The following is a 26,169-nucleotide window of genomic DNA, read 5'->3' as shown; positions in this document are numbered from 1 at the left end:
GATCACAGTATATGAAATGTAGAAAGTTTTTGGAAGAGCCCTGGAGTTGAGGATCGGGGGTTGGTCGCCACCCCAGCACTTTCGGGCCCTGAGCAGGTAGGTCGCTTGAGCTGTGGAATTCTGTCTCCTTCTGCGAAGTGAGGGGTTTAAGTGATCCCCAAGGGCACCTTCCCTGATTCTCCCTGAGGGTTGCTCCAGAGCGTTAACCACTGTCCGGGAGGATAGTTTTGATGATCACCACCACTGACTCTTGTCTGAGAAATTCCCTCGCTGAACCCCAGATCAATAGATTTTGTGCCTTTAGCTTGTGTCATGCATTTTGGAAGGTTCACTTGAATTTCAGTAATTAAAGCAAGGAGTTGGGGAATCCACCCTGGTCTCGTGCTCTCAGAGGATGATCTCCCCTTACATAGTGTTTATCTTGCATAGACTTTTCGTAGTGCACGGGCTCTGTGCCATGGAGGTGTTCGGGTGTCACAAAATGATGGGGTGTTAATCCTGCTCTAGAAGTATGGCCGGGCCAACCTTGTCCCATCGTAGCGAACGTCCAAAAGACTCAGCACGTGATTGCCATTCCTCTTGTTTTCCAGAGAGCCCAGTAAACGCACTGCCCGTTCATTCCTCATGAGTTACTGACTTTGGATAGAGAGAACTATTGTTCCCTTTCTCCCCCGACACCTGTCCAAGACTTGGAATTGCGTACTAGCCAGAGTTCTGTTTTGTATTGTAAGCTGTGCTTTTTATCTTACTTCCAATAAAATATTTGGTGCTACCAATGTTTTTTCCATATTAAGTTACTGATAAGTCAGTGAAATGTTTGTTTTCAAATGTGAAATGTTTTATTTCATTCTTAAGACCAAAGACTTTGAAGTTAAAAATATCTTAACCCTTCTTTTCACCTTTCTTTGAAACTGCTGTAAGAAGGTTGATGTCTCTTGCTACTTGTTTAATTTCTAAATCTAATCAAATGTCTTTATATTAAGAGTTTGAACCATGTGATTGTGTTAAATGATCAGTCACAGCCATATTCTGCTGTGTGTTTTCCAGAAAAACCCTCAGATCATGTATCTGGAGCAAGAGTTAGAAAGCCTGAAAGCTGTTTTAGAGATCAAGAATGAGAAGCTGCACCAACAGGACATCAAGTTAATGAAAATGGAGAAACTGGTACATTTCATTCAGAACCTTAAACGGGGTAATACCTGAGGCACAGGAACCGGCCTCTGAACTAGACCTGTGGAATTGTCTTAATTGCTATTTAAAGATGGGAAACATAGGAGAGGTAGAAGAGGTTAAACTTTCTTTTCCATGTCAGCTTAAGGCTTATTCATTGCTACCTTCTAGAACATTCTTTTCAAGGAACGTGTAAGGTAGCATTCAGTGTTTGGAAAAATGACAACAGGCAAGTGTCTCCCGTTTCAGTGGTCTGGGAATATCCACCTGCGTAAGAAGAATTTTTAAATAATGTAAAAGCTGTCCTTTAATATACCACCACCTCTGGGTGGGTTTCTTTTGCTCAAAACTGTTGAGTACATAAACTAATTCCATCAGAGCAATTGAATCTTGCGATCTAAATTCTTCATCTTGCTTCGTGTGAATTAGACTGTGATAAAAGAATTGCCCTCTTATAAAATTAATCCGGTTGTACGAGTAGCCAGCACCCTGCAAAATATGAATAAAGTTTAGTTTGCGGCCTCTAGGACAGAACTGACGTTAGCAGACGTTAGCGTGTGACGAGCCCATCCAGGACTGCGTGCGTGTGTGAGCCTTGGTCCAGCCCTGGAACACGACTGCTGAGAGCCAGGAGTCTAGCCAAGCCTGCAGGGTTTGCCGCGGTAGCACAGGTGTTCCCAGCCACTGCTGTGCTTTGTGCACCACTTGTGACTGCGCCAGGCCCCTCGCACTGCTTGTCCCTTCTCCCCCTAATTCTGGGCGACTCAGTGTTGAGTAAGTACCTCAATTCAAACCCAAACCAGCCCTGGACAGTAGGGGGGCATGGAAGTCACTCATCATTAGTTTGTTTGTTTGGGTTTTGGTGTTTGGTTTTCTTCTAGAGACTATTACCTATCAAGCGAGGTAAGAGCTAAGCCCCCATGTGGATAGATGGGCACTTTGAATGACCAGGAAGTTTTGTTTTTGTAAAGGAAGGAAAGAACTCATGGTCTATTAATGGGCCCAACCTAGTATATACACCAGTTCCTGCCAAAGGTCATCCTGTTGTATCAGGTCTCATAACTGCCAATGTGGCCATCAACAGTGACTCAGATAATCCTGTTAATAATTGGTTGCCCCTTATGCCATGCACACATCAAAACTCTTCAAACCATCAGGTGCAGTAAGAACAGACTCTGCTGTAAAATTACTCATATGTCTTGACCTTTGTTGATGCACAAGTATTTCTGTCCCTTGCCATGCCCAAGAGATTAGTCAGCATGGCATGGTGTATATGCAGAAGAAGGGGTTAATACAGCGACAGGTAAACCCACTGTTACCTTATTTGTAAGCTCCAGGCCTTTGTTGAAAATAAGACACTTAGAAAGCGAGGAGGCTTTCTCAGTGTAAAAACTAGCTCTGCTGATAATTAGCTCTAAGAGCGAACTTCCAAGGGCTAGTTTCCTCTCCAGTAAAATGAGGAATTGGATGAGATTAATATTTTAAGGCTAATTCCTACCCACAGTCTTTAATTCCAGATTTTCCTACCTCATGTTTTTATCTTGAATTCCTTTATACTTCCTGGAAATTCCAATGCCCCCTTTTTCTTACACGCTAGTCACATTTTTTTTTTTTTGGATATTTCACTTGGTTGGCTTGGCCTAAGCTTTTTCTGGATAATAAGATGTTAAGAACAGTAGGACTGCAAACTAAGAGCCAGAGTGACAGTAGCTTAGTCACGGGCAGCAGTGACAGGGACTTAGAATGAATTCTGACAGAGCTGTGATGTTGCCTCCGAGCAAGTAATAAAATCTTACCTTTAGAAAGTAAGCAGGGATGTAACTGGCAATTCATCAACTGATTCAACGTCTTCTGGGCTTTTATCCTTCAATCTGTCAACTGATCAGTTTGAAAGTTTAGCCTGGGCAAGCCATAGGCAAACAAACGTATCTTTAGTTCAACTAAAGAGGAATGCTTTCTGTAGTGTCACTTGTTTATTTTAAGGCTCTATAGAGCTTTGTGGATTGCTTTATGTGGCCACTCGGAGGTAAACGCTGAAGAGTAACCGGGAGACCATGATTAAAGTCATATTAAACATGGCCACAAACTGAATTTTCATCAAATGTGGGATTCTTTTTTCCTTTCAGAATTTACCACAAGAAGCTGTAGTGCCTCTGATAAAGAAAACGGCGGCTAGGCAGCCAATGTTTATCACCTTGAAACTGAAAGAGGCACAGCCCCCAGGGTTGCCAAAGGCAGGGCACCAATTCTTGGGAATTCTAAAACCATGTGAACTTGAACAAATCACTAACCCCCTGGGTTTGTCCATTTTCACGTGGCCTGGCAGACCTTTAAAAAGTAATATCCACATGCTCTGTTTTGCTGCGCGTCAGTGTAGAGACAGTCAACATACTATTCAACTTTCCCGAATTAAGTCTCTCCAGTGTGTGCTGGTGTCAGGAAGGTAGGTACCTTAGGGAAATAAGGGGCTTTATGTAATCTATAATGTGTAAATGTTGGTCCTCTTGTTGACACCAAGGTGGACAACAACACAGCACTGGTGGACAAACTGAAGCGGTTCCAGCAGGAGAATGAAGAACTAAAAGCGCGGATGGACAAGCACATGGCAATTTCAAGGTAAAAATAAAACTGTCCTATTTTCCCCGAGCTCCTCCCTTCCTCGAACATCGAGTGTTACTGTCTCACCACACTCCACCCATGCCCCTCCTGGAAATGCAACAGAAGCGGGTAGTTAATGAGGTTCTGATTTCTATCCAGAAAAATACGATTGTAGCATTTAGTGCCTTTACCACAGTGGCCTGGACCAAAGGCTGAGCCCTCAGCGGGCAAGCCTTCCCTTCCCTTCCCTTTCAGAGAAAGAGCACCACAAGACCAAACAGGAGACAGACCAACACGTACGAGGGTCTTAAGACATGCAGCATAGCTGTGGGAGCGTCACTCACCCTACTATGAAATTGCCCCGAAGTGCAGCTTTCTCTTCGGCTCTAGGTCACACTTCCCGGGTTTCTCTGCCAGCCCAGTACCCACGCATAGTAGCTCCTTTTATTCCAAAGAGATCATTTGGGGCTCTCAAATTTAAAATAGTAAGATTTTTTTCAACCTTTAAAAAAAAAAGAAAAAAGCAATTCAGTCACAGGATTTCTGGCTTTTTTTTTTTTTGTCTTCCAGGCAACTTTCCACGGAGCAGGCCGTCTTGCAAGAGTCGCTGGAGAAGGAGTCCAAAGTCAACAAGCGCCTCTCCATGGAGAATGAGGAGCTGCTGTGGAAGCTGCACAACGGGGACCTGTGCAGCCCCAAGAGGTCCCCCACGTCGCCCGCCATCCCCTTCCAGTCGCCGCGGAACTCCGGCTCCTTCCCCAGCCCCAGCATCTCGCCCAGATGACCTTCCTGGGAGCTGGAGACAGACTGCGTTTCTGCAGTACTGACCCACCCACAATCGTGGCAGTGGGGGTGCTGGAGCCACCTTTGCTGACACGCACAGCCTGCCCTAGAACTGGAAAGTCATGGCCCGAACCGGCCCCTTCCAGACAAGCCCAGAACTCTGGAGGAAGGCTTCCGACTCGGTCCGGGAGACCCCTCCCCCAGCGATGCCGTCGGAATGGATCTCCGTGGACGCCGTTGCACAAAGCACTTACGGAACGAGAAGATCTTGTTCGTTGCCTTTTTCACCTACGCGGAAAGGGGAAAACTCTCAGGGGCCTGTTAAGATGATAAAGATTTATATAACCTTTGTAACATTCTTCACCACAGACACCTTCCTGTGATTTACATTTTGGTCTGACTGGGGATGTGTGAATGAAGTGGATGTAACCGAGTGTCACGTGTCTGATGCTGCCTCCTTTGCCGAGTCTGTCTGGAGATGTGCTGATCGAACAATAGTCAGCGTATGCATCTCTGCCAAAGCCATAGAAGAGCGAGCAATAGTTGCTAGAACGAGGATTCTTTACCACCAACCCCGCTCAGCCCTTTGCCGTGGGGGGAGGGGGAGAGACAGAAAGAGCTCTGACTTGCCCGCGTCTGTTCATGCTTTGCATCCTTTTGGAGTAACTTGTTGGCAGCCTTTCAGTGTTTAGCCATGTCACTTGAAACTAGCTAGATTTTTTAAACTTACCCATGTGGACGTAAAATACTACAATCCATTTTCTCAGGCTATGAGCAAATGTAGAACCCTAATTTTGCTTAAAAAGAAATCTGTATAAGGAAAGGGCAGTACCAATGGATTGCTTTCTGCCTTATTTTTATCTTGATCTGAGCTATCCTCAGTGATTTCAACTGGCTGCTTCTCTCCCACTATCCCCATTCCCCCCTCTCCTTTCTCCCCCATCCAGAGCCACAAAAGCAAACCTTCTACCTCCTTCCTACTTTTCTCTGGGGCAAGGAATATGCTTTTCCAGAGCCAGCTCATCTTCAAGGTGCTGAACCACTTTCCAAATAAACCAAGGCCTGGATCCGATAGTACAAATTTTGGGAAATCCTAGAGAGATTAAAGAATGAAAAAGAGTCATTGGCTAGCAGAACTAAGAAAGATAGGACTCAGTGCTTATGGATGAATAGGAGCACCTTGATAATGGAACAAAACAGTCTCTGGAGATAATGCTAAACTTCCACGTACCTTTGAGGAATCCTTCTGTCCTTGGGAAGGTAGCAGAATGACCAGCTGATGAGAGAAGAATGTAGCTTGTACAATTCTTCTCCAATTTGCATTTCAATTTCTTTTCAAAACTTCACTTATTACTTCCCCCACTTCTAATACTTTGGGGGAGGTGGAAGGAAGAACTGTGGCTTTTTTCTCTGTCTCCCTGCATGTGTCAAGCTTGTGCTGTCAGTATTTACTAATCAGCATTACTGATGTTTGATGGCTGTACAAATAAGCCCTATAGTAAGAACAGATTCAGGCTACTAGAGGTGGACCTTTGAGTTGACATTTACATATACACTACAAAGCAGATTGATATTCATGATGCATGTTTTTTTTTGTTTTTGTTTTACTAGTGATTGTGTCTGAAGTTTTTAACCTCCAACCGTTGATTATGTGTGTACCCTTCCATATTTGTTTCTGATAAATGGGAACGTAGGTTCACTGCCACCTCCTGGAATCTCTCTGCTCGCCTTTCCAAGTTGTTCTCAATGTCCTTAGCCAAAGTTGGGTTTGCCATCCATTCCCTGCACATGGTAAATCTCGTGCTGTTCCCTGCTGTGCTCCACGCCATTTAGGTGTCTGGGGAAATGATCCTTACACAATTAATGTAAAATGTCTTCAGAGAATGGGAGACAACAGGAGAGAAGATAGGAAACAAAACACGGAACTGTAAAATTATCTTCAAACCAAATGTGATCACTTAGGATGCAAAATGTTGGCACGTCATAAAAATACGGATGTGTAAACAACTGTAGTTGTGCTCAGTTTGTAGTGATGGAAAGTATTTTACTTTGATCGAATAAATAATGCTGGAATATTCAATAGAAGAACTGAATCCTCTGACATACTTCACTCTCCAAGGTGTTACCCAGTTTATAGCAGCATAGGAATTGACATCGTGTCTCCTCTTAACCTATTTCCCAGGAATTTCCAATGCAACCACAAAATTGGTCATGGGCTGAAATTTGGCTCACAGAGCTAGACTTAGAGCTTTTCTTTTCTATATTCGAAGCTATGTGTATTTGAGAAATAAACTTTTACTGGTTTTAATAATAAGTTCTGCTGTATAACATAAGAAAATTGGAACAGCTACAGTCAATATTTTTGAAAAAAAAAAAAAAAAAAAAGCCTAAATGAAGTTGAATCTTCCTTGATCTGTGCATCTATTTTACATCAAAAGTTAAACTTTTAAAAACACATGCTGTGGTTCTTATAGAATGTCTTATCTAGAACTAGTACTTTTGAGTGCAGCAGTTAAAAGGTTTACATATTTTTTGATACCTTTATATCATTACAATAGTTCATGTATAGTTGAACTATATATTACTCCATTTTTAGATTCTCATATTTTGTGGTTGTTATATCAAAGAGAATATTAGGTATTGACTCAGACATTGCTGCCAAAAAAATCCTTCTGGATGTACTTCAAGCCAACTTAAAAAACGAACACTTAGCCCATTTTTTGTTTTTTACAAAAACTTGCTCGTTTAATAGAAATGATTATATAAAGTTGTTTACATATAGGCCTTCTTAGTATAAACACTAGAAACCCATATACGTAGGTCAGCAGTCAGAATACATGCTTTCTGTTAGAATTAACACTTCTATAATTAGACCGGGTGACTTCCTTTTAGTTTGGAGGTCTGGGTCTGACTCACAAGGCAGGGCCTGGGGTTTGGCGCTTGACATCAGCCTCTGGCAAAGCACTCGTCAAAAGAACCCTGGAGCTGGTTGTGTACACAAGTGGGCTTTCCATCAATTCATTTATACTTCGTCTTCCAAGTCAGGAAAACTCCACAGTGGTAGCTACTGAGGTCTGTCCTCGGAGATTCTGAGCGGTGCAAATGTAATAACCTGCGTCAACCGTCTCAAAGTCTTCAAGGATCAGAACGCTCTGGGAGATCCTCGTGGTGTGGCCCAGTCCTCTCTGGATCAGCCGCCAAGTGTCTTGAATCGTCACGGGCCTTTCATCCTGTTGAACGACACCCGCAGGGGCTGAAGCACAAACCACAAGCTGCTGTAAACAGCTCCCATTCATCCTCCGCTGTTGAGTATCCCTTTCAAAGTGCAAAACACATGCTTCTAAAAAGACTATTTGGTATGCGCAGCTCATGGGAGCTCTGACACACTGTCTAGTCAGTTTAGGCTGCATTTTTTCCAAGCAGAGTCTTGAATTTCATTATGCTGTTTGGCTTTCTCTTTCTGCCCTTTTCATCAATGTTTCTACTTAATATAAATTTTATTCTTTTGGAACTCCAAGAATGTGGGACTGGTATTAGCCATAAGAATACAGATAAAACTTTCCACTGCTCTCCTGTTGACACTCCCCACGTTCACCCTTTTGCGCAGGGGTTCTTATTCACAGAACTTAAAGTCAAAAAGAAGCCCGAAGCACTCACCGTGTAAATGAATACGAGCTCCTAATTGTTCAGACTGGGAGAGGGAGACATAAGATTAGTCAAATGTGCCGTAGGACTACAGTGGGAGAGAAGTTGTACCGAGGATGGATAACGTGATACCCTAGGTGACTTAACTTCGTCTTTCTAGAAAGTGAGATGGTCACTTTTGAGATGCTTCATCCAACTTTGGTGATAAGTAGTGTTTTCTGGATTAGTTTAACATAATTGTAATATTTATAGTATTACGAAATTAATACCCTTTCTGCTAATAATTAGCAACGTAAAAAAAAAACCCACCTCTAATGAAAATTATTAATGTCTTCTAAATGGAACAACACTTTTTAAAAACAAGTACCTAGTACCAGAAAAGTACCATTCTCCAGGGGGAGTTATTTTCCACCGATCACAGCCCTTAAACCAGAAGTGTACCGGCTACCGAGTACATTTTAGGAGGCCAAATCTCTTCTGGCAACAAAGGGATTATTCCATGTTGGTAGCAAAGCTGTTTATTTTTGTGAGCAGAACAGGCCCAGAGGCTACATGTGCTGGAGTTGTTTTTATGGGAAGTCTATTTTAAAATGATCTCGGCCTCACAGCACCTTTTTGAAGGCCTGGGTTTATATGCCAACTTGGTGGTTGTCTGTTTAGAGCTCCTTGCCCTGGGGCCCAGCTTTTATAGGGGAGAATACTGAAGGATTCCAGAAGGAGGTTAGACTGGCCTCCAATCGACCCAGAATTAAGATTGAAGATTGAGGTTGCGGGTGAAGGAAGGAGGCCCTCCTTTCCTGTTCATGCCCTGTCCCCTTCCTTAAGGGTCATGAAGAAAAATAACATGGAGTACATTGACTGAATTGCCTAAGGGAACCCAGTAACTTTTTTCCTGTACTTAAAAAAAAGCCATTTGTAAATATACTGAAACATCTTAGGAGAAAACAAGTGAGCCTTAGCCCTACCATAGCTGCACACGTCTCTCATACGTCTTAAGTTATGGTCCATATCAGTGAGTTGGGGGTGGGTAGGGAACAAAACAAGTAAGGCGGCTGGCTGAGGCCGGGGTATGCTTACCTTCTGCCCTGGGTAGATCCACCTGAATTCCACCTCCACATCCGGCTCCCCGAGGACCGTGCAGAGGATGCTGATGTCATCCCCACCCTTCACTTTGTTCGCAGATGCCAAGATGGTTGTTGATGGAGGACCACTGGGAACTGGAAGTGAGCAGGGGACAGGGGACGTGAGATGAAATCCATGGGGCATGGCAGAGACAAACCAACAGACGTGTTCTCTTCTTTGGGCAGGTATGGAACATTCCTGCCTTTCTTCAGCTCCCCAGCTAGCATCGGGCCTACCCTCTCCACCACTTCTGGTTTCCTCTGACACCTCCTCTTTCTCTACCTTGGGGGTCCAGAACGGGGTGGTCATCCAGAAGTCCCCAGGTCCAGGCATTACACTTGTAATGAGAAGAGCCCAGAAGGTCTGCCAGGAGCTCACATGAAGGGAATAAAAAGGTAGAGGGAGAAGAAGGGAATAAAAAGGTAGAGGGAGAAGAAGGGAATAAAAAGGTAGAGGGAGAAGAAGGGAATAAAAAGGCAGAGGGAGAAGGGGATTGGGGGCAGAGCAAGTAGAAGGGAGAGAAGGCAGCCTGGAGGGAGAGCCACTGATGGGTGAAGATGGACAGGTGTGCGGCCTCAGGAATTAGAGGAGAGAGTCTGAATCTACCAAAGGGAGAGACATTTGTAGGAAGAGCGCGTGATGTTTCTACTTCACAGCATTTCAGAGACAAAATTCTTCATTAGGCTCAGTCCACTCGAGTAAGTTTGATAGCAGCGTTGAGCAAGGCAACGTGCTGGGAGTGGAGGCTATGGCAGCGAACCAGACAGACGTGGTCTCTGGGCCCCAGGGCCTCTATTCTAGTGGGAGAGGCAGACACTCAGCAGGTCACTGTGTGGTTGGTTTAGAACCTGAGTTGTGGGAAGAACTTGAAGGAGAAGCCCGGAGTGCTGGGGAGGTTCAGGATGGTCTGAGAAGCAGGAAAGGCTTCCTTAAGGAATGTGTGAACTAAAATCTGAAGGAAAAAGGGGAGGCACCAGCAGACAGGCCCGGAGGGGAGGTGGGGGAAGCCTGGGAGAGGGCAGAGGCCAGCCATGCAAGAAGACCTTTCAGGCCACGTGGAAGGTTTTGACTTTGGTTCTAGGAAAAGCAGAAACCCACTGAATGGTTTTAACTGGAGCTATAATCAGCTACAGTGTGGAAGATGGACAAAGCATGGGCACAGAAAAGACCAGATGGAAAGGTATTCATATTGGCCCAAGGAAGAGATGATGATAGTTGAACTCTTTGCAGTAGGATGGAGAGAAACAGCAGAATTTGGGGGATTTGATGGAATAAGTCAAAAGGACTGGGAGGAGCCGGGAGTGTTTCGGGCTCCTGCACCCTGGAACTGCAGTGCCATCACTGGGGTGAGGAAAGCTGGAGAACCAGACCTGGGAGGAAGGCCCAGAGTTCAGGGAAGGGCCTGTGAAGCATCTCAGCGCAGATGTTAGGGAGAGAATTGGATACACGAAGCTGGCACTCCCAGATCCGGGCCACATACATTCCCCTGGGAGTGATTAGTGAATAGATATGCAGCAGAGCATGGCTATGGTTGAGACCACCCAGGAAGAGGATGAGGACAGACAAAGAAGGTGCCTTGGGGAACTCCCAACATTTAAAACCTGGGAGAGGCAGCTCAGCTCATTTTATGAGGCCACCATCACCCTGGTACCAAAACCAGACAAAGATACCACAAAAAAAGAAAATTACAGGCCAATATCACTGATGAACATAGATGCAAAAATCCTCAACAAAATACTAGCAAACCGAATCCAACAACACATTAAGAGGATCATACACCATGATCAAATGGGATTTATCCCAGGGATGTGAGGATTCTTCAATATATGCAAAGCAATCAATGTGATATGATACACCACATTAACAAACTGAAGAGTAAAAACGATATGATCATCTCAACAGATGCAGAAAAAGCTTTTGACAAAATTCAACACCCATTTATGATAAACTCTCCAGAAAGTGGGCATAGAGGGAACCTACTGCAATGTAATAAAGGCCATATATGACAAACCCACAGCTAACATCATTCTCAACAGTGAAAAGCTGAAAGCATTTCCTCTAAGATCAGGTACAAGTTAAGGATGTCCACTCTTGCCACATTTATTCAGCACAGTTTTGGAAGTCCTAGCCATGGCAATCAAAGAAAAAGAAATAAAAGGAATACAGGGCTTCCCTGGTGGCGCAGCGGTTGGGAGTCTGCCTGCTAATGCAGGGGGCGCGGGTTCGAGCCCTGGTCTGGGAAGATCCCACATGCTGCGGAGCAGCTGGGCCCGTGAGCCACAACTACTGAGCCTGCACGTCTGGAGCCTGTGCCCCGCAACGGGAGGGGCCGCGATAGCGAAAGGCCCGCGTACCGCGATGAAGAGCGGTCCCCGCACCGCGATGAAGAGTGGCCCCCGCTTGCAGCAACTAGAGAGAGCCCTCGCACGAACCGGAGACCCAACACAACCAAAAATAAATAAATAAAAAAAATATAAAAAAAAGGAATACAAATTGGAAAAGAAGAAGTAACACTATCACTGTTTGCAGATGACATGATACTATATGCAGAAAATCCTAAAGACGCTACCAGAAAACTACTAGAGCTCATCAGTAAATTTGGTAAAGTTGCAGGTTACAAAATTTAATACACAGAAATCTCTTGCTTTCCTATACACTAACAACAAAAGATCAGAAAGAGAAATTAAGGAAACAATCCCATTTACCATCACATCAAAAAGAATAAAATACCTAGGAATAAACCTACCTAAGGAGGCCAAAGACCTGTACTCAAAAAACTGTAAGATGCTGATGAAAGAAATCAAAGATGACACAAACAGATGGAGAGATATACCACGTCATTGTCAAAATGATTATACTACCCAAAGCAATCTACAGATTCAGTGCAATCTCTATCAAATTACCAATGGCATTTTTCACAGAATTAGAACAAAAAAATTTTACAGTCTGCATGGAAACACAAAAGACCCCAAATAGCCAAAGCAATCTTGAGAAAGAAAAATGGAGCTGGAGGAATCAGGCTCCCTGACTTCAGACTATAGAAAGCTACAGTAATCAAAACAATATGGTACTGGCACAAAAAACAGAAATATAGATCAATGGAACAGGATAGAAGGTCCAGAGATAAACCGAAGCACCTATGGTAACCTAATCTATGACAAAGGAGGCAAGGATATGCAATGGAGAAAAGACAGTCTCTTCAATAAGTGGTGCTGGGAAAACTGGACAGGTACATGTAAAAGAATGAAATTAGAAAACTCCCTAACACCATACACAAAAATAAACTCAAAATGGATTAGAGACCTAAATGTAAGGCCAGATACTATATAACTCTTAGAGGAGAGCATAGGCAGAACACTCTCACATAAATCACAGCAAGATCTTTTCTGATTCACCTCCTAGAGTAATAAAAATAAAAACAAAAATAAATAAATGGGACTTAATGAAACTTCAAAGCTTTTGCGCAGCAAAGGAAACCATAAACAAAACGAAAAAACAACCCACAGAATGGGAGAAAATATTTGTAAATGAATTGACCGATAAGGGATTAATCTCCAAAATATACAAACAGCTCATGCAGCTCAATATCAAAAAACAAAGAACCCAATCAAAAAATGGGCAGAAGATCTAAATAGACATTTCTCCAAAGAAGACATTCTGATGGCCAAAAAGCACATAAAAAGAAGCTCAACATCACTAATTATCAGAGAAATGCAAATCAAAACTACCATGAGGTATCACCTCACACCAGTCAGAATGGCCATCATCAAAAAGTCTACAAACAATAAACGCTGGAGAGGGTGTGGAGAAACAGAAACCCTCCTACACTGTTGGTGGGAATGTAAATTGGTACAACCACTATGGAGAACAGTATGGAGGTTCCTTAAAAAACTATAGACCTACTGTATGACCCAGCAATCGCACTTCTGGGCACATATCCAGAGAAAACCATAATTCAAAAAGATACACGCACCCTGATGTTCATTGCAGCACTATTTACAATAGCCAAGACATGGAAGCAACATAAGTGTCCATCGACAGAAGAATGGATAAAGAAGATGTGATACACATATATATATAACGGAATGTTACTCAGCCATTAAAAAGAATAAAATAATGCCATTTGCAGCAACATGGATGGACCTAGAGATTGTCATACTGAGTGAAGTAAGTCAGACACAGATAAGACAAACATCATATGATAGCGCTTATATATGTGGAATCTAAAAACTGGGCACAAATGAACTTATTTACAAAACAGAAATAGAATCATAGATGTAAAAAACAAACCTATGGTTACCAGGGGAAAAGCAAGGGGAGGGATAAATTGGGAGATTGGGATTGAGATATATACACTACTATATACAAAACAGATAACTAATAAGGATCTACTGTATAGCACAGGGAACTCTACTCAGTACTCTGTAATGGCCTATATGGGAAAAGAATCTTAAAAAGAGTGGATATATGTATATGTATAACTGATTCACTTTGCTGTACACCTGAAACTAATACAACATTGTCAATCAACTATACTCCAATAAAAATTATTTTTAAAAAATTAAAGAGCTGGCAAAGCAGAATGAGAAGGCCGTGGGGAAAGCAGGAAAAAAAAATGGGACCGGGGAGAGAGGGTTTCATGTAGGCGAAGTAGAATCTAGAAGGACAAGGACAGAAACTTGTCTGCTGGACTTAATGGCCTGGGAGGGCCTTTAGCCAAGGCTGCTTTGGTGGAGCTTAGGGGAGAAAGCTGAGGAGCATGTGGGAGGGAAGAGGACGGATGGGGACCGGGAGGGCTCTTTCAGGGAGTTTGGCTGTGACGGAGGAGAGAGATAGCTGCAGCGGAGGGTGGTGAATGGAGGGCTGAGAGGGTTATTTGGTAGCAGAATGTTGGAGATTGTGGCCTTGTGAATAAGTCTCACGGCTGAGAACAAGGGGCATGAAGGAGCCTAAATTCTCATCTCAGAGAGCAGCTAGCTCTGGGGCCACTCACCCCGTCACAGGGTCCCTGAGCAGGACCACTCCACCCCACACGCAGACCACTCACCGGGCTCATGTCAGAGTTCCTCAGAGGGGGAACAGTCATCAGTGAGGGACCAGAGTGCAGGAAGAGGAGCTACCTCCTCTCCTCCCTCACAGGGCTGGTGGGGGTGCTTTCTCTCCTGCAAGTCGGGGGAGGGAGGCCCGAGAGAACCACTTGTCAGGGAAGGGGAGGTGACGTGTGGTGCTGTAGTAGGAGAGCTGCTCGCTGGCTGACCGTGTGCCCGAAGCTCAGGCTGGAGAGCACAGGAGGGTGACATGGGGATCTGGGATCCCCATGATCAATCACACGGAGGCAGGACCGGAGTGAATGTTACAAGGACTTGAAGAGAAGGGAGTCGGGGGGAGTTGGGTTGGGGGTCACGGGCAAGGAAGAAGAACGTTCTAGAAATGACGGTGCTGAAGAGAAGCCTTTAAGAACAGCATTCTGTGCCTAATTTCCCTCCATAATTGGGAAGAGCAGAACCTGATGCTGACCAGCTGGAAGTGACTCAAATCTCGGCCCCGGAGGGGAATGGGCTTACCTTCTGCATAGAGCAGCTGGTACTTGACAGAGATCTGAGACTTGCCCCCGACCTCCGCCTTGCAGTAGACCACCCCCTGGTGGTCGGAGTGAGGTTGCAGATACACAAAGCCTCTCTTCATATCGTAAACGATGTCTGTTCCGTTGGCCTGGATCTCCTTGGCCGGGAACTCCCTGTGGAGCGTGACTTTGGCCGACAGGACAGTCACTCGACAAGGAACCACAGCCTGTCTGTCCGGGTTCAAGTAGACGACATCAAAGTAACTGGGAGAAGGTACAAAGAGTTCTCCTTTCTCTGCAAAGGAAAAGACACAGGCTCATTTATTCTGGAGAAACAAGGTAAGAGCACTTAAAGGGATTCTTATATTCAGGGCACAAAGATGAGGGCGGATTGGCAATATACTCGGATCATGGAGTCCTTCTGAATTGAAAAGGCTATTTTTAAAAATGCTTTTCCTTTTTTGGAAGAAGGATGTTACTTCCCATCTTCTTAAAGGAAACAAAATAGGTATTAGTTCAAGCCCAAATCAGGCCCATTGGATCGTCCCACTGAGGAAGCAGGGAAGGAGGCCGATTTCCTTGTGTTAAGAGCAGTTTTAACACCTGTGAACAATCTGCCGTGTGTCTAGAGAAGTCAGCCCCACAGTCCTTGCTTAGTATCTGCCCATTGGGAGGAATTTCCTGGCTCAGCAGAACCTCTCTGAGACGGGCCCAGTGAGGGTGCTGGTGTCCTCACAGCCCAGAGGACTCGTTCCTGGCAAGGTCAATGGAAAGGGAATCAAGCAGGGACAGATGAGGAACCCGCTGGTCTCAGGCTCTGGGCTCTGCTTGGCTGCCACTCGGCTGGGGACCTTCAGCCATTTGCTTACACTCCTGTTGCCTTTGAAATCACTCTGCATGTTCTTTAAGCTCTAGATGATGGCATTTTTATCTTACAGAAATGAGGACTGGTTTATCCATACGTTCCTCAGGACAGTCAAGGGACTCTGGATTGGGTTTGGGGGGTTTTGTTTTTTGTTTTGGGCACGGCCCATTAAATACTTTGTTTTCTGGATCATTCTGTGAGAGATTACACAAATGTCTAAGAGAAATCTTTGACCTGAATCACACCTCAACATTTATTAAATTGTTTCCCATGTTTTCCTACAATATTCCCGAAACAATTATTCTTGGCTTTCTTCACTAGCCTTTGTGCCCCAGTTGTATGATTTTTTTGTTTTTTAGGTTGGGGACAGAATTCCTGGACACAGTAGCAAAATGTCTTCACGGGCCAAGAGTTCTTTGGCTCTGAGTGCCAGCTTCTGTAACATGGAATCATGGCTTCCTGAGTCTCCATTTTTGCAAGACTTTCCATCAGTCTGGGTGACTTGTGCCACTTCATGATAAACTGACTTTCAGGCTCAGGCAAGGGCACCTTGATCAACGTCGTACCTAACAGCCCTGTGTTCACACAGAATAAGTCCGTGTGGCCTTGAATGTGTCACTTCATCTCTCTGTGCTTCAACATCCCCATTTGTAAAGAGGAGAATCTGGAGCAGATAGTATTAAAGATCTCTTTTTAGCAAACATGTTTAAGGAATGTATGATTGTCAGGTTCAGAAACAACTTTTGTTTTAAGGTTTTATGGAGGAATCTGAACCAACGAGCAAAGCCAGTAAAAGAAGTGAACAATCTGAACTTCAGAACACAAAAATGAGGTCTTACTTCCTGTACTATAATCCATGCTTTGAAAGAAGTGACCACAGCAGTTGCTTTAACAAACAGAAAAAAATATGTATTTGCCAAGTGAATGGAGTAAGCAAGGCTGCAGGAAGAATACATGAATGAGTAAACAAATTATTATCTATAAATTAAATCTGTCAAATTTTCATTTATTCATCACTTGACATTTATTAAGCATGTACTATATAAAATATTTTATTAATTCATTTGACTATTGTAACTTGAAAAATAATAATACTGAATTTCCTTTAAAATAAAAAAAAAATATTTGCCATCAGTAGATTCCATCTACCAAAAAAAAGTATGTTCAAGTTTATATTTAAAATTATAGATCACATATGCCCCCCCCACTCAAAAAAATTAGTTAATAGGCTATAAGCTAAAATCCAAATTATAACAAACTCCACATTTGGTAAAGTGCTTGTTAATGTGGTTTTACTACATTTGTAAACTGGAGCCCATGCCTTTTACTATGAAGAAGCCCTACTGCTGGTAATCTCCTCCTCCTTGATCTGGGTAGTGGTTACATGTGTACAGTTCCCTTGAGGATCATCCACTGAGCTGTAGAGTCATGATTTGTGTATTTCCCTTTGTATACATTATACTTCAATATAAAGTTAGAGAGGGGGGAAAAAACCCTCTGAGAGCCTCCTGGATGCAGATTAAATATAACATGTGGCAGTTGCTTAATCAAAAATTGCACAAATTAACCACAGTCAAAAGAAGCTTCACAGTGTTTGCAATCAAACCGTGGGAAACATAAAAACATAATGAATGCCAGACGTTTCTCTGTGCCGGTGGTAGGGAAGCATATGTTCTGAAAGACTCCAGAGCCAATAGCCTCCATTACAGCCCATCTTGGTTTTCCAAACCCACCCAATGCCTGAAAAGACACATCGCTAAACCTTATACCGAAAATCCAACTGGACTCCTAGTGCTGAGGAATAAGAAAACGATACAACGCTTTAGGTCACGTCCCTGATCCAGGTTTCTTGAAGGTTGAAATAAATATTGATTTTGTTCAGCCTTCCTTTGATGCATAAAAGGGCTTCCATAAGTTAAGAAAGAGGATCTACCTCCAGAACTCAGAGAACCTATGACCCTAGTGAGATAGTCTGCTCGAGGCAGGTCTTCAGTTCAAAACCTCAGCTCCAAAAACCACTATTTGGGGAAGACATGACAGTGCTAATCACGGCAAAGAATTTTCATTCTGCAATTTGAAATATGGTATCAGTCCTTGTCCAGAACGACAGGTTCTGTTAGTCTTCATTAGTTGCCTTTTCCACTGCTGCTTCCCGGTGTCGTATCATACTAAGGGCACATGGGCACTTCTGGGTGGCACATTCCAGAATGAGGCTCAGAAGTGATGGCCCATGAACAACTGTCAGCAATTCTGACAACACCATTTATGCTAGCTCGTGTGTGCCTGTCAATCTGTCCATCACCTTGTCTTAAAAGTGGGTTAAGGCAGTAAGAACATTGGATCCTGGATCAGAAAAACGGGGTTTGACTCTTTACTCTGCCACCTGAAGTCATGGAATGTGGAACAAATCACCTTGCCCTGTTGCGTCTCAGCATCAGCATTATTATTTCTAAAACAGATAATTAAGTAGTTCCTACTTACTTCCTCATGGTGTCGTGGAAATGAAATGAGAGGCATGGGTTTCCAGGATTGCAGAGCACTCACCTGCTTGCCAGACAGGAGCTCTTTGGGTAGGAGGGGAGAATGTATGAGATTTTGCTAAAGCATTCATTAACGGCCAGAGCCTAAGGTCATTTGAGTTGTAGACCTAAGTCACTGTGGCAGCCCCTGCCCAGACACTAAGAAAGCCTCCTGGCTTCACCTGAAATGCCTTGGACAACAGCAGCACTAGGGCATAGCGTTTGAAAGATTCCTGAAAGCTGTTCCTGACCTCTGAGCCTTGCTGGAGAACGTCTTCCTCCAAAGTTTAGAATTGAGAGATCTCAGCAGAGGAAGGAGGCTGGCAAGCTACTCTGCAGGGCCCGTTTCTCCAAGTGCAAGTTCCACCTGGCAAACCCAGATCTGACCCTGCAGGGGAGAAGGTCTGCATATTTTCAGGCACCTCACTTGGATTCAGGCATCAGGATTGGAGCCACACAGGCTGCAGCCGTTGGGAACACTGCCCCAAACCTCAGCTCATAGCACTCACAAAGACAAACACGAGGAGGCCTTTAGCCAGGCACCCTATGACTACGGGGCTTCCAGAAAGGAGCTCATCGGAGATTCTGAGAGCACAGTGACCGAAAGTCTACAGCAACGCTGTGCAATAGAGCTTTCTGTGATGATGGGTGGTCCTCTGTCCCCACCGTCCATTAGGACAGCTACAGCCACATGTGCCAGTGGAGCACTTGAAGCGTGGCAAGTGCCACCGAGGAACTGAGCTTTTAGCTTTAATGTTAACTAATCCCCATTTACATTTAAAGTCACACACGTCTAGTGGCTACCATATTGGACAATGCGGTACAGACTCTGGAACCAGACAGTTCTGGGTGCAAATCCTGGTTCAGCCACTTACTTGCAGTCTGACCTGAAGGACTTACTTAATCTCTCTAAACCTCAACTTTCCCATTGGAAAAAAAAAAAAAAATGATATTAGTACTGACCCTGAAGTGTTCTTGTGACACTTACATGAAATAATTGATGTAAAGCATTGAGCCCAGAGCCTGGCAAACAGTGAGCGCTCTGATTGTACTTATTTGATGATCAGCAGACAGTGGGAACCTTTAATATGGGCTAAGTCCAGAGGTCTGAAGAGTTCCACTAACGCAGCCAACCTTTTACCTGTAAAAATGATGTAGGTGGAGCCCGTTTTGGCCTCGTCCCTCCTGCAGATGTAGCCGTTGCAGAGCTGCCCCCAGCAGCTGAATTCACCCGTGTCGGCCGCGGTGGAGTTGACCAGGGTCAGCTGGCCGTAGCGCTCGTGCTGCTTCACACTGTCAACAAGAGCAAAGCCGGGTCGCGGTGGGGCTGGGGCCTCGCGCCCATCTCTCCCTGCTCCATCATCCTCGCAGATAAAGCCCCAGCGGCTCCAGGCAGAGCGCCCTTTCTCAGATGGCCCTGACTAATAAAAGGGTGTATTTGGGGAAAAGTGTGTTGGGGGAGGGGGGGGCAGGGGTAGATGGCGGAGGCAGAGAGAAAGGCCTTTCCTAGAAGGAAGTCACGTTTTCTAAGGAGAAGACATTCTCTTCAACCTCAGGACTGGGGTTTCTTTAAGTAAAATCACTGGTGCATTGCAACGCAGCCTCACAAGTTCAGCCACAAAGCCTCGGGCAGGCGTCTTGCTTTCAGCTTTTGTTTCTCATGAGTTTATTTAAATAGCAGTCAACAGGAATGAAAGCACATAGCAGTATCCAGGATGCAAAACCTCTTTGATCAATAAGAATAAGGCTCTGAATACAAGCTTGGAATCTTTGAGATGCTACATTATGAAAAATTAAAACTTCCCTTTCAGGAATAAATGCATTGGTTGCTGAGACGCGGAGCCCCTATCATGCACCCACCTCTGGTCAAGTATTTAGAGCTTTTGGGCACTTCTCCTCTGGCCTCACACTATTATTTCTACTTTTAATTTCTCATTTTTTAATCTCTTGTATTTTTATCTTGTTGCATGTGAATATATTTGCAAACCCCTTCAGGTCCTTTTTGAAATGAGGAGAGACAAATATTTATTATTATTAAACATTAGTGTTAGCCGACTGTCATGGTAATTAATTGTATTATATTATGTGAGGAACCCAGATGTGTCCTCCTCAGGATGGATGCCCCCACCCCCGCCACGACCGTGGCCTTGGCGTGCGAGGATGCCAAAATAAATGGTTTCAACCTGAGGATGCACCTCAAATCCCCTCTGGGACCCACATACTTTTCTGATGTGGGTGAGATCCTCCTGTGACGGGTTGCAGTAACGCCAGCACGGTCGCCACGTTAAACTTAGCACACAGCAGAATGGCTCGCTGGTTGGTCTATCAACACAGCCTGTTCTGGTCTCCGCTGAGTAGCTGCTTTGCCCACCCGTTCTGCCAGGAGTTGCTCTGTACTCCCACTCCCTCCACTGCCTCCTTTCAACTGAACGGAAATCTCTCCTCCTTCAGGAAGCTTCTAATTAGAACCAACTCAGAAATCTCCCTGCTTTCTCCCAGTGATGTAATTGGCTCTGTCCTCTCACCCCTCCGATACCTCTGGCTTCCTGTTATTACAATGGATGGTGAAAACTTTGGGGGCAGGAATAGTGCCCTATTTGTTTCATACTCTCTAAGCAACAAATCTGTGCACAGTATAAAGTTTCTCTAGAAACAAGGGGACTGAAATGAAATTGAACATCAGTGTTGGAACTGGAAAGAACCTTAAAAATCAGCAATCCAGTTCCCAATTTTGCATATGAGGAAACTGAGTGTCAGAAAGCAGAAGGGACTCCCCTGAGACCCACAGCTGGAGAACAGCTGAACAAAACTGTCTTCCTTAACTCAATTAAGTATGTACCCAATACGCATTCATTAGATGATAAAATGCATACAAAGTACTTCATGCCATGCCTGGTTCACTGTATTTTCCTAATTATATCTTAATTACATATAACTGCAGGTTAGTAGTAGTTATTGTGAATACTGCTACAACAATGAAAAATATGCACACCCAACATTGGGGATGGCTAGCACCGCAAATAAAAACCAGTAGCCCAGGACTTCCCTGGTGGCTCAGTGGTTAAGAATCCGCCTGCCAGTGCAGGCGACACGGGTTCGAGCCCTGGTTCGGGACGATCGCACATGCCGTGGAGCAACTAAGCCCGTGCGCCACAACTACTGAGCCTGTGCTCTAGAGGCCACGAGCCACAACTACTGAGCCCACGAGCCACAACTACTGAAGCCCGCGCACCTAGAGCCCGTGCTCCGCAACAAGAGAAGCCACCGCAGTGAGAAGCCCACGCACTTCAACGAAGAGTAGCCCCTGCTCGCTGCAACTAGAGAAAGCCCGCGCACAGCAACGAAGACCCAATGCAGCCAAAAATAAATAAATTTATTTAAATAAAAAACAAACCAGTAGCCCTCAAGGATATTACAATCCAGCTGGGGAGCTAAAACTAAAATACATGAAAAGATCAGAGAGTATGCTCAGAGCAAGAGCAGGAGGAACTCTGAGAAGGGGTGCATCACCGTGGGTGGAAGAGGTGGAAGGCAGCTTAGAGGCGGCGGCAGGACAAGCTGGACTTGGAAAGGTGGAGGTGGGGGGACAGCAGGGGCTGAGAGACAGCGAGCTTGCTGGCTCCGGAGCACACAGCCCCACGGGGCTGGGAGGGACCTGCTCTGCTCCTGTCACTGCCGTGTCCCCAGTGCATGGTGGGTAGAAGGCACTCAGTGATGATTTGGGGATTTAATCCATTAATTACAGAAGGAGATGGAGGGAGGGGGTCGGAGTCACAGGGCATGTGGTTGAGAACGGCGAGAGGGGTACACATTTCACTCACCAGGCAGCAGGGACCGCCCTCGGTTTTGGAGGTGGGAAGCGCCGGGCCCCCCTTAGCCAGGGTACGAGTGGAGAGAACAGGCATGGGGGAGGCAGGAGGAGGAGGAGGGAGAGGCCGTTACTGGGGTGAACAGCAAGCACTGGGGCCCGGCTGGGTGTTGGCGGTGGAATGGAAGTGAATACAAGGCTTGTTTTCTTGGGGAAGATTTACGACAGACTGGGTATAAGAGGTGGAAGAAAGACACATGAAGAATGACCACTTGATCTGTATTTCCATGCGATGGAAAGAATGAGGTTTAACTGACTAAGATGGAATAGCTGAGAAGAGAAAGGAGATGCGGGTGACCAAATAACAGATTCACTAATGGAGAGTTTGAATTTGTGATAAAATGTGGGTCAAGTAAGTGTGGACGTCACGTGGTGTCATTGGAAATACAGGCTGGGCACAGAGGAGGTAAAACAGCTCTAGATTTGTATCTGGGGGAATCGTCTACAGTGGGTACAAGCAGGAGCTAAAGGAATGAATGAACTCAACAAGGAAAAGTGTGGAGAAGAAAGAGAAGGCTGAGGACAAAATCTAGAGCCAAATCAGGGGGCGCATAGGAAAAGAAGAGGTAGGTGGAGGGGAAAAGTAGAATCAGCAATGAAAGAAGAATCAGGAAAGGGGATCATCAAGGAGAAAGATTCAAGAAATTGATGGTTAATGCCTTTCAGAGAGATTCATGACCACATACCCACACACTTCATCTGGCAGAATGAAAGTCTTTGGCAACCAAAATAGTGATTTCAGTTGTGAGGATGGAGCTTGATTTCAGCAGATAAAAGATGAAAAGGTAGACAGAAAATGAAGGTGAAAGTCTTCCCAGGTGGACCATAACATCCGGCCACATTCCCTATAGAGCTCAGACCCCAGGGTGCAAAATCAGTAAGTGATCAATAAATGTATTGAGCACCTTCTGTGGGCCCAGCATGTACTAGCACGGTGGTGATAGAAATTGTAAGATGCCATTCCTACCAGGAAAGAAACTGCGCACATAAAAAATGTAGCACCTGGGGCTTCCCCTACCACCATGCTGTATCTTTAGCAGGATTGGGGGTGGAAGGAAGGAAATGCACTGGAAAACATTTCTGGATTTTTCCACCCCCTCTTCTCTGTAAACAATGTAAAACAGGAAACAAATTATTTAGCAGGATTACAGTTTAAATGCCTGGATTTAAAATGTCCATTTCTACTAATGGGCTCACATAGTCCAAGCAGCAGGCTACCCAAGGGGTTGGGATGTGACCTCAGGCCTCTGGGGGTAGAGTCTCCACCACGAGGTGAAGACGGGGATTCACTGAGCCCTGCAGAGCCCGGTCCCAAGATGCTTCAACCGTAGACCCTCCCTCCTCCTGTAACTACTTCACAGATCCCTGGGGATGGAAGAAGTGCAAGATGTGAAGTTTGAGTGGAGCTTTGAAAAAAAAAAGGTGCTGCAACAAAAACAGACTCACAGACATAGAGGACAGACTTGTGGTTGCCAAGGGGGGGCTGGGTAGGGGAGGGAAGGATTGGGAGTTTGGGATTAGCAGAGGCAAACTATTATACATAGAATGGATAAACAACAAGGTCCTACTATATAGCACAGGGAACTATATTCAATATCCTGGAATAAACCATAATGGAAAAGAATATGAAAAAGAATATATATATATATATATGTATAACTGAGTCACCTTGCTATACAGAAGAAATTAACACAACATTGTAAACCAACTATACTTCAATAGGTTAAAAAAAAACTAGAGAATCACTCTGAAAAAAATAAAATAAAAAGAGGTGCTGCAACAAATTGCCCCCCCCCCCAAAAAAGTAAAGTTAAGCAGAATTTACATTAATTGGAGGCAGCTCTGAACACCCCAGCACATCAGCTGACCCCAGATATTTTTATTCCAAACCAGCACTTCCAGACCTGACCCACAGTGAACTCTAATGGACAAGTCCAGGTTTCAAAGAGTATTTGTCCAAAATTTAGAACTGTGTGTATGTGTGTCTTCCAATGGGCTACCCTGACCTTCACATACACAGCGTCCGTTCCCATCGGTGGAGGCTGGAAACTTCGTGTATGTAGCCCAGCCTGCTCTTTTCTGGAGGGGACCATGTCATGGGATGGCACAGAGGAGGGGACTGATGGCTGCCAAAGTCAGGGCCCACTGTGCGTCTCACCTGGGGAAGTGACCAGGTGACAATGGTGGGGTCATCCACGCTCCTGTCCTTCCCCCAGACTCTGTAAGACAAGCGTGGGAGGTGAGCCCTGGGTTCCAAGATAATCAGTTCATTGGTTCCATGAATAGTCAATTAGTGCAAATGAAATGGGAGTATCGGGAGGAGAGAGGCAGGGACACAATGATGTCTGAAGAGTTCCCTGCTCTCAAGTTCCTTCATGCAAAGTGCCCTGGGCATTCCAAGGAGGGTGAACAGGACAAGCTTCAAGACAGAGAGTTTCAACATGCACCAAATAGAGGGTGTGTGTTCCCCGGGAAGGAGGTCCCTGAAAGGAGACCAAAGGCAGGTTCAATTTGTAACAAAGAGGGTTGGGCTGGAAGGCAGGTGGCCAGAGGACCGTGGTGACGGTCAGCAGTCACATGAGGTATAAGATCATGGACTTTGGAGCCACACTGACAGGATTCAAATCCCAGCTCCACCATGACCTTCAGACTCCTTATCTAGAGCTCATGGCTTCCAGTCTGGCTACACCTACAGACTCCTAGTAACAACAACAATAAAACCTAACACTTATGGAGGGCATCAGGCTAAGCTCTTCAAGTTCGTTCAAGACTTAGATCACAGCCTGGCACAGAGTAAGAGCTCAATATATTTTAGACGTTGTTACTGTGATGGGCCTCACGACCACATTAGGTTGGAGGTACTATTTTCCCCCTTTTATGATGAAGACACTGAAACTTACAAAGTACTTTATCCAAAGTCTCCCAACTCTAAGTGGTAGAGCTTCTAATCTAGTGTCATATAGACTCAGGTTACGAATGTTTGTAAATGAAAAGGACGTGGATTTCCATCCTACCGAAATGAAATGAACGGAAGGAATTTTGACTGAGAAATGGTGCCTCTATCTAGCTTGTAAATCTTGTTAAATATTGTCACACACACACACCCCCAAAAAACTCCTCAAACCTGGAAGATCTGATTAAATTAGCTCAGTATTATTCATGATACCCCATTTTCTATTTAAATGGACAATTAGCCAGCCATTCAGCAAGTTGTTGAAGGAAACAAGGGCAGCAAAACAACCAGTTATTACCATTATAACTGACAGCACCCAAGGTACACGTTACTCTTTCTCAATCCCATGGGATGGTGATGACGAAACTATGACTCATAATTAAAATCTAAGTAGTGCTTAACACGTGGTAAGTACTGTTTTAAGCCCTTTGCACATTTGGACTGATTTCATCCTCAGAACAGCCCTGAGAGTTAGGTGCTATTATTATACCCATCGTCGTAGGTGAGCAAACTGAGGTTAGGTAACTTTCCCAAGTCAGTGTTGGAGTCCCAGGAGGAGTAGTTGAAGGTCAATTTAAATGACTTTCCTAGGGCCACCCAACTATATGATCCCAGATGTTCTGCCTTGGGAGACTCTGTGATGACTTCACTGCATAAAACAGAAAGGTAAGGAGGAAGGTGAAAAGATGTAATCAAACCTAGAGACTCATACAGAGTGAAGTAAGTCAGAAAGAGAAAAACAAATACCGTATGCTAACACATATATATGGAATCTAAAAAAGAAAAGAAAAGAAAAAAATGGTCAGAAGAACCTAGGGGCAAGACGGGAATAAAGATGCAGACCTACTAGAGAATGGACTTGAGGATACGGGGAGGGGGAAGGGTAAGCTGGGACAAAGTGAGACAGTGGCATGGACATATATACACTACCAAACGTAAAATAGATAGCTAGTGGGAAGCAGCTGCATAGCACAGGGAGATCAGCTCGGTGCTTTGTGACCACCTAGAGGGGTGGGATAGGGAGGGTGGGAGGGAGGGAGATGCAAGAGGGAAGAGATATGGGGACATATGTATATGTATAAC

The 26,169-nt window shown here is 44.7% G+C and overlaps 2 protein-coding genes and 1 long non-coding RNA gene across 4 annotated transcripts in view; 2 read left to right on the top strand and 1 right to left on the bottom strand.

The window, feature by feature from the left end:
* The window catches only part of MTUS1 (microtubule associated scaffold protein 1), a 161,293-nt gene extending 154,654 nt beyond the window's left edge, over positions 1–6,639 (top strand). The window contains 4 exon segments of the mRNA XM_082374787.1: positions 1,048–1,164; positions 3,689–3,786; positions 4,339–4,447; positions 4,449–6,639. Coding sequence (XP_082230913.1) covers positions 1,048–1,164; positions 3,689–3,786; positions 4,339–4,447; positions 4,449–4,595 — 471 coding nt within the window. The 3' untranslated portion in view covers positions 4,596–6,639.
* A 628-nt stretch (positions 6,640–7,267) lies between these two features.
* The window catches only part of PDGFRL (platelet derived growth factor receptor like), a 46,740-nt gene continuing 27,838 nt past the window's right edge, over positions 7,268–26,169 (bottom strand). The window contains exons 3-6 of one of the 2 annotated variants that reach the window (XM_082374811.1): positions 19,407–19,558; positions 14,883–15,176; positions 9,274–9,413; positions 7,268–7,781 (exon numbers count right to left, since the gene is read on the bottom strand). In XM_082374811.1, coding sequence (XP_082230937.1) covers positions 7,593–7,781; positions 9,274–9,413; positions 14,883–15,176; positions 19,407–19,558 — 775 coding nt within the window. In that variant the 3' untranslated portion in view covers positions 7,268–7,592. Of the gene's footprint in view, positions 7,805–9,273; positions 9,414–14,882; positions 15,177–19,406; positions 19,559–26,169 lie in introns of both variants that reach the window. The other variant, XM_082374812.1, reaches the window with a different exon arrangement.
* Positions 9,414–26,169, top strand: part of LOC309619573 — a 39,971-nt gene continuing 23,215 nt past the window's right edge. Inside the window, exon 1 of the long non-coding RNA XR_014239039.1 lies at positions 9,414–9,503. This is a non-coding gene — a long non-coding RNA (uncharacterized lncRNA). The remainder of the gene's footprint in view (positions 9,504–26,169) is intronic.

This window comes from Balaenoptera borealis, assembly GCF_965194805.1.
Source record: "Balaenoptera borealis genome assembly, chromosome: 21".
NCBI lineage: Eukaryota > Metazoa > Chordata > Mammalia > Artiodactyla > Balaenopteridae > Balaenoptera > Balaenoptera borealis.
The sequence above is the reverse complement of the archived record's forward strand: the minus strand, read 5'-3'. Positions and strand labels throughout refer to the sequence as shown.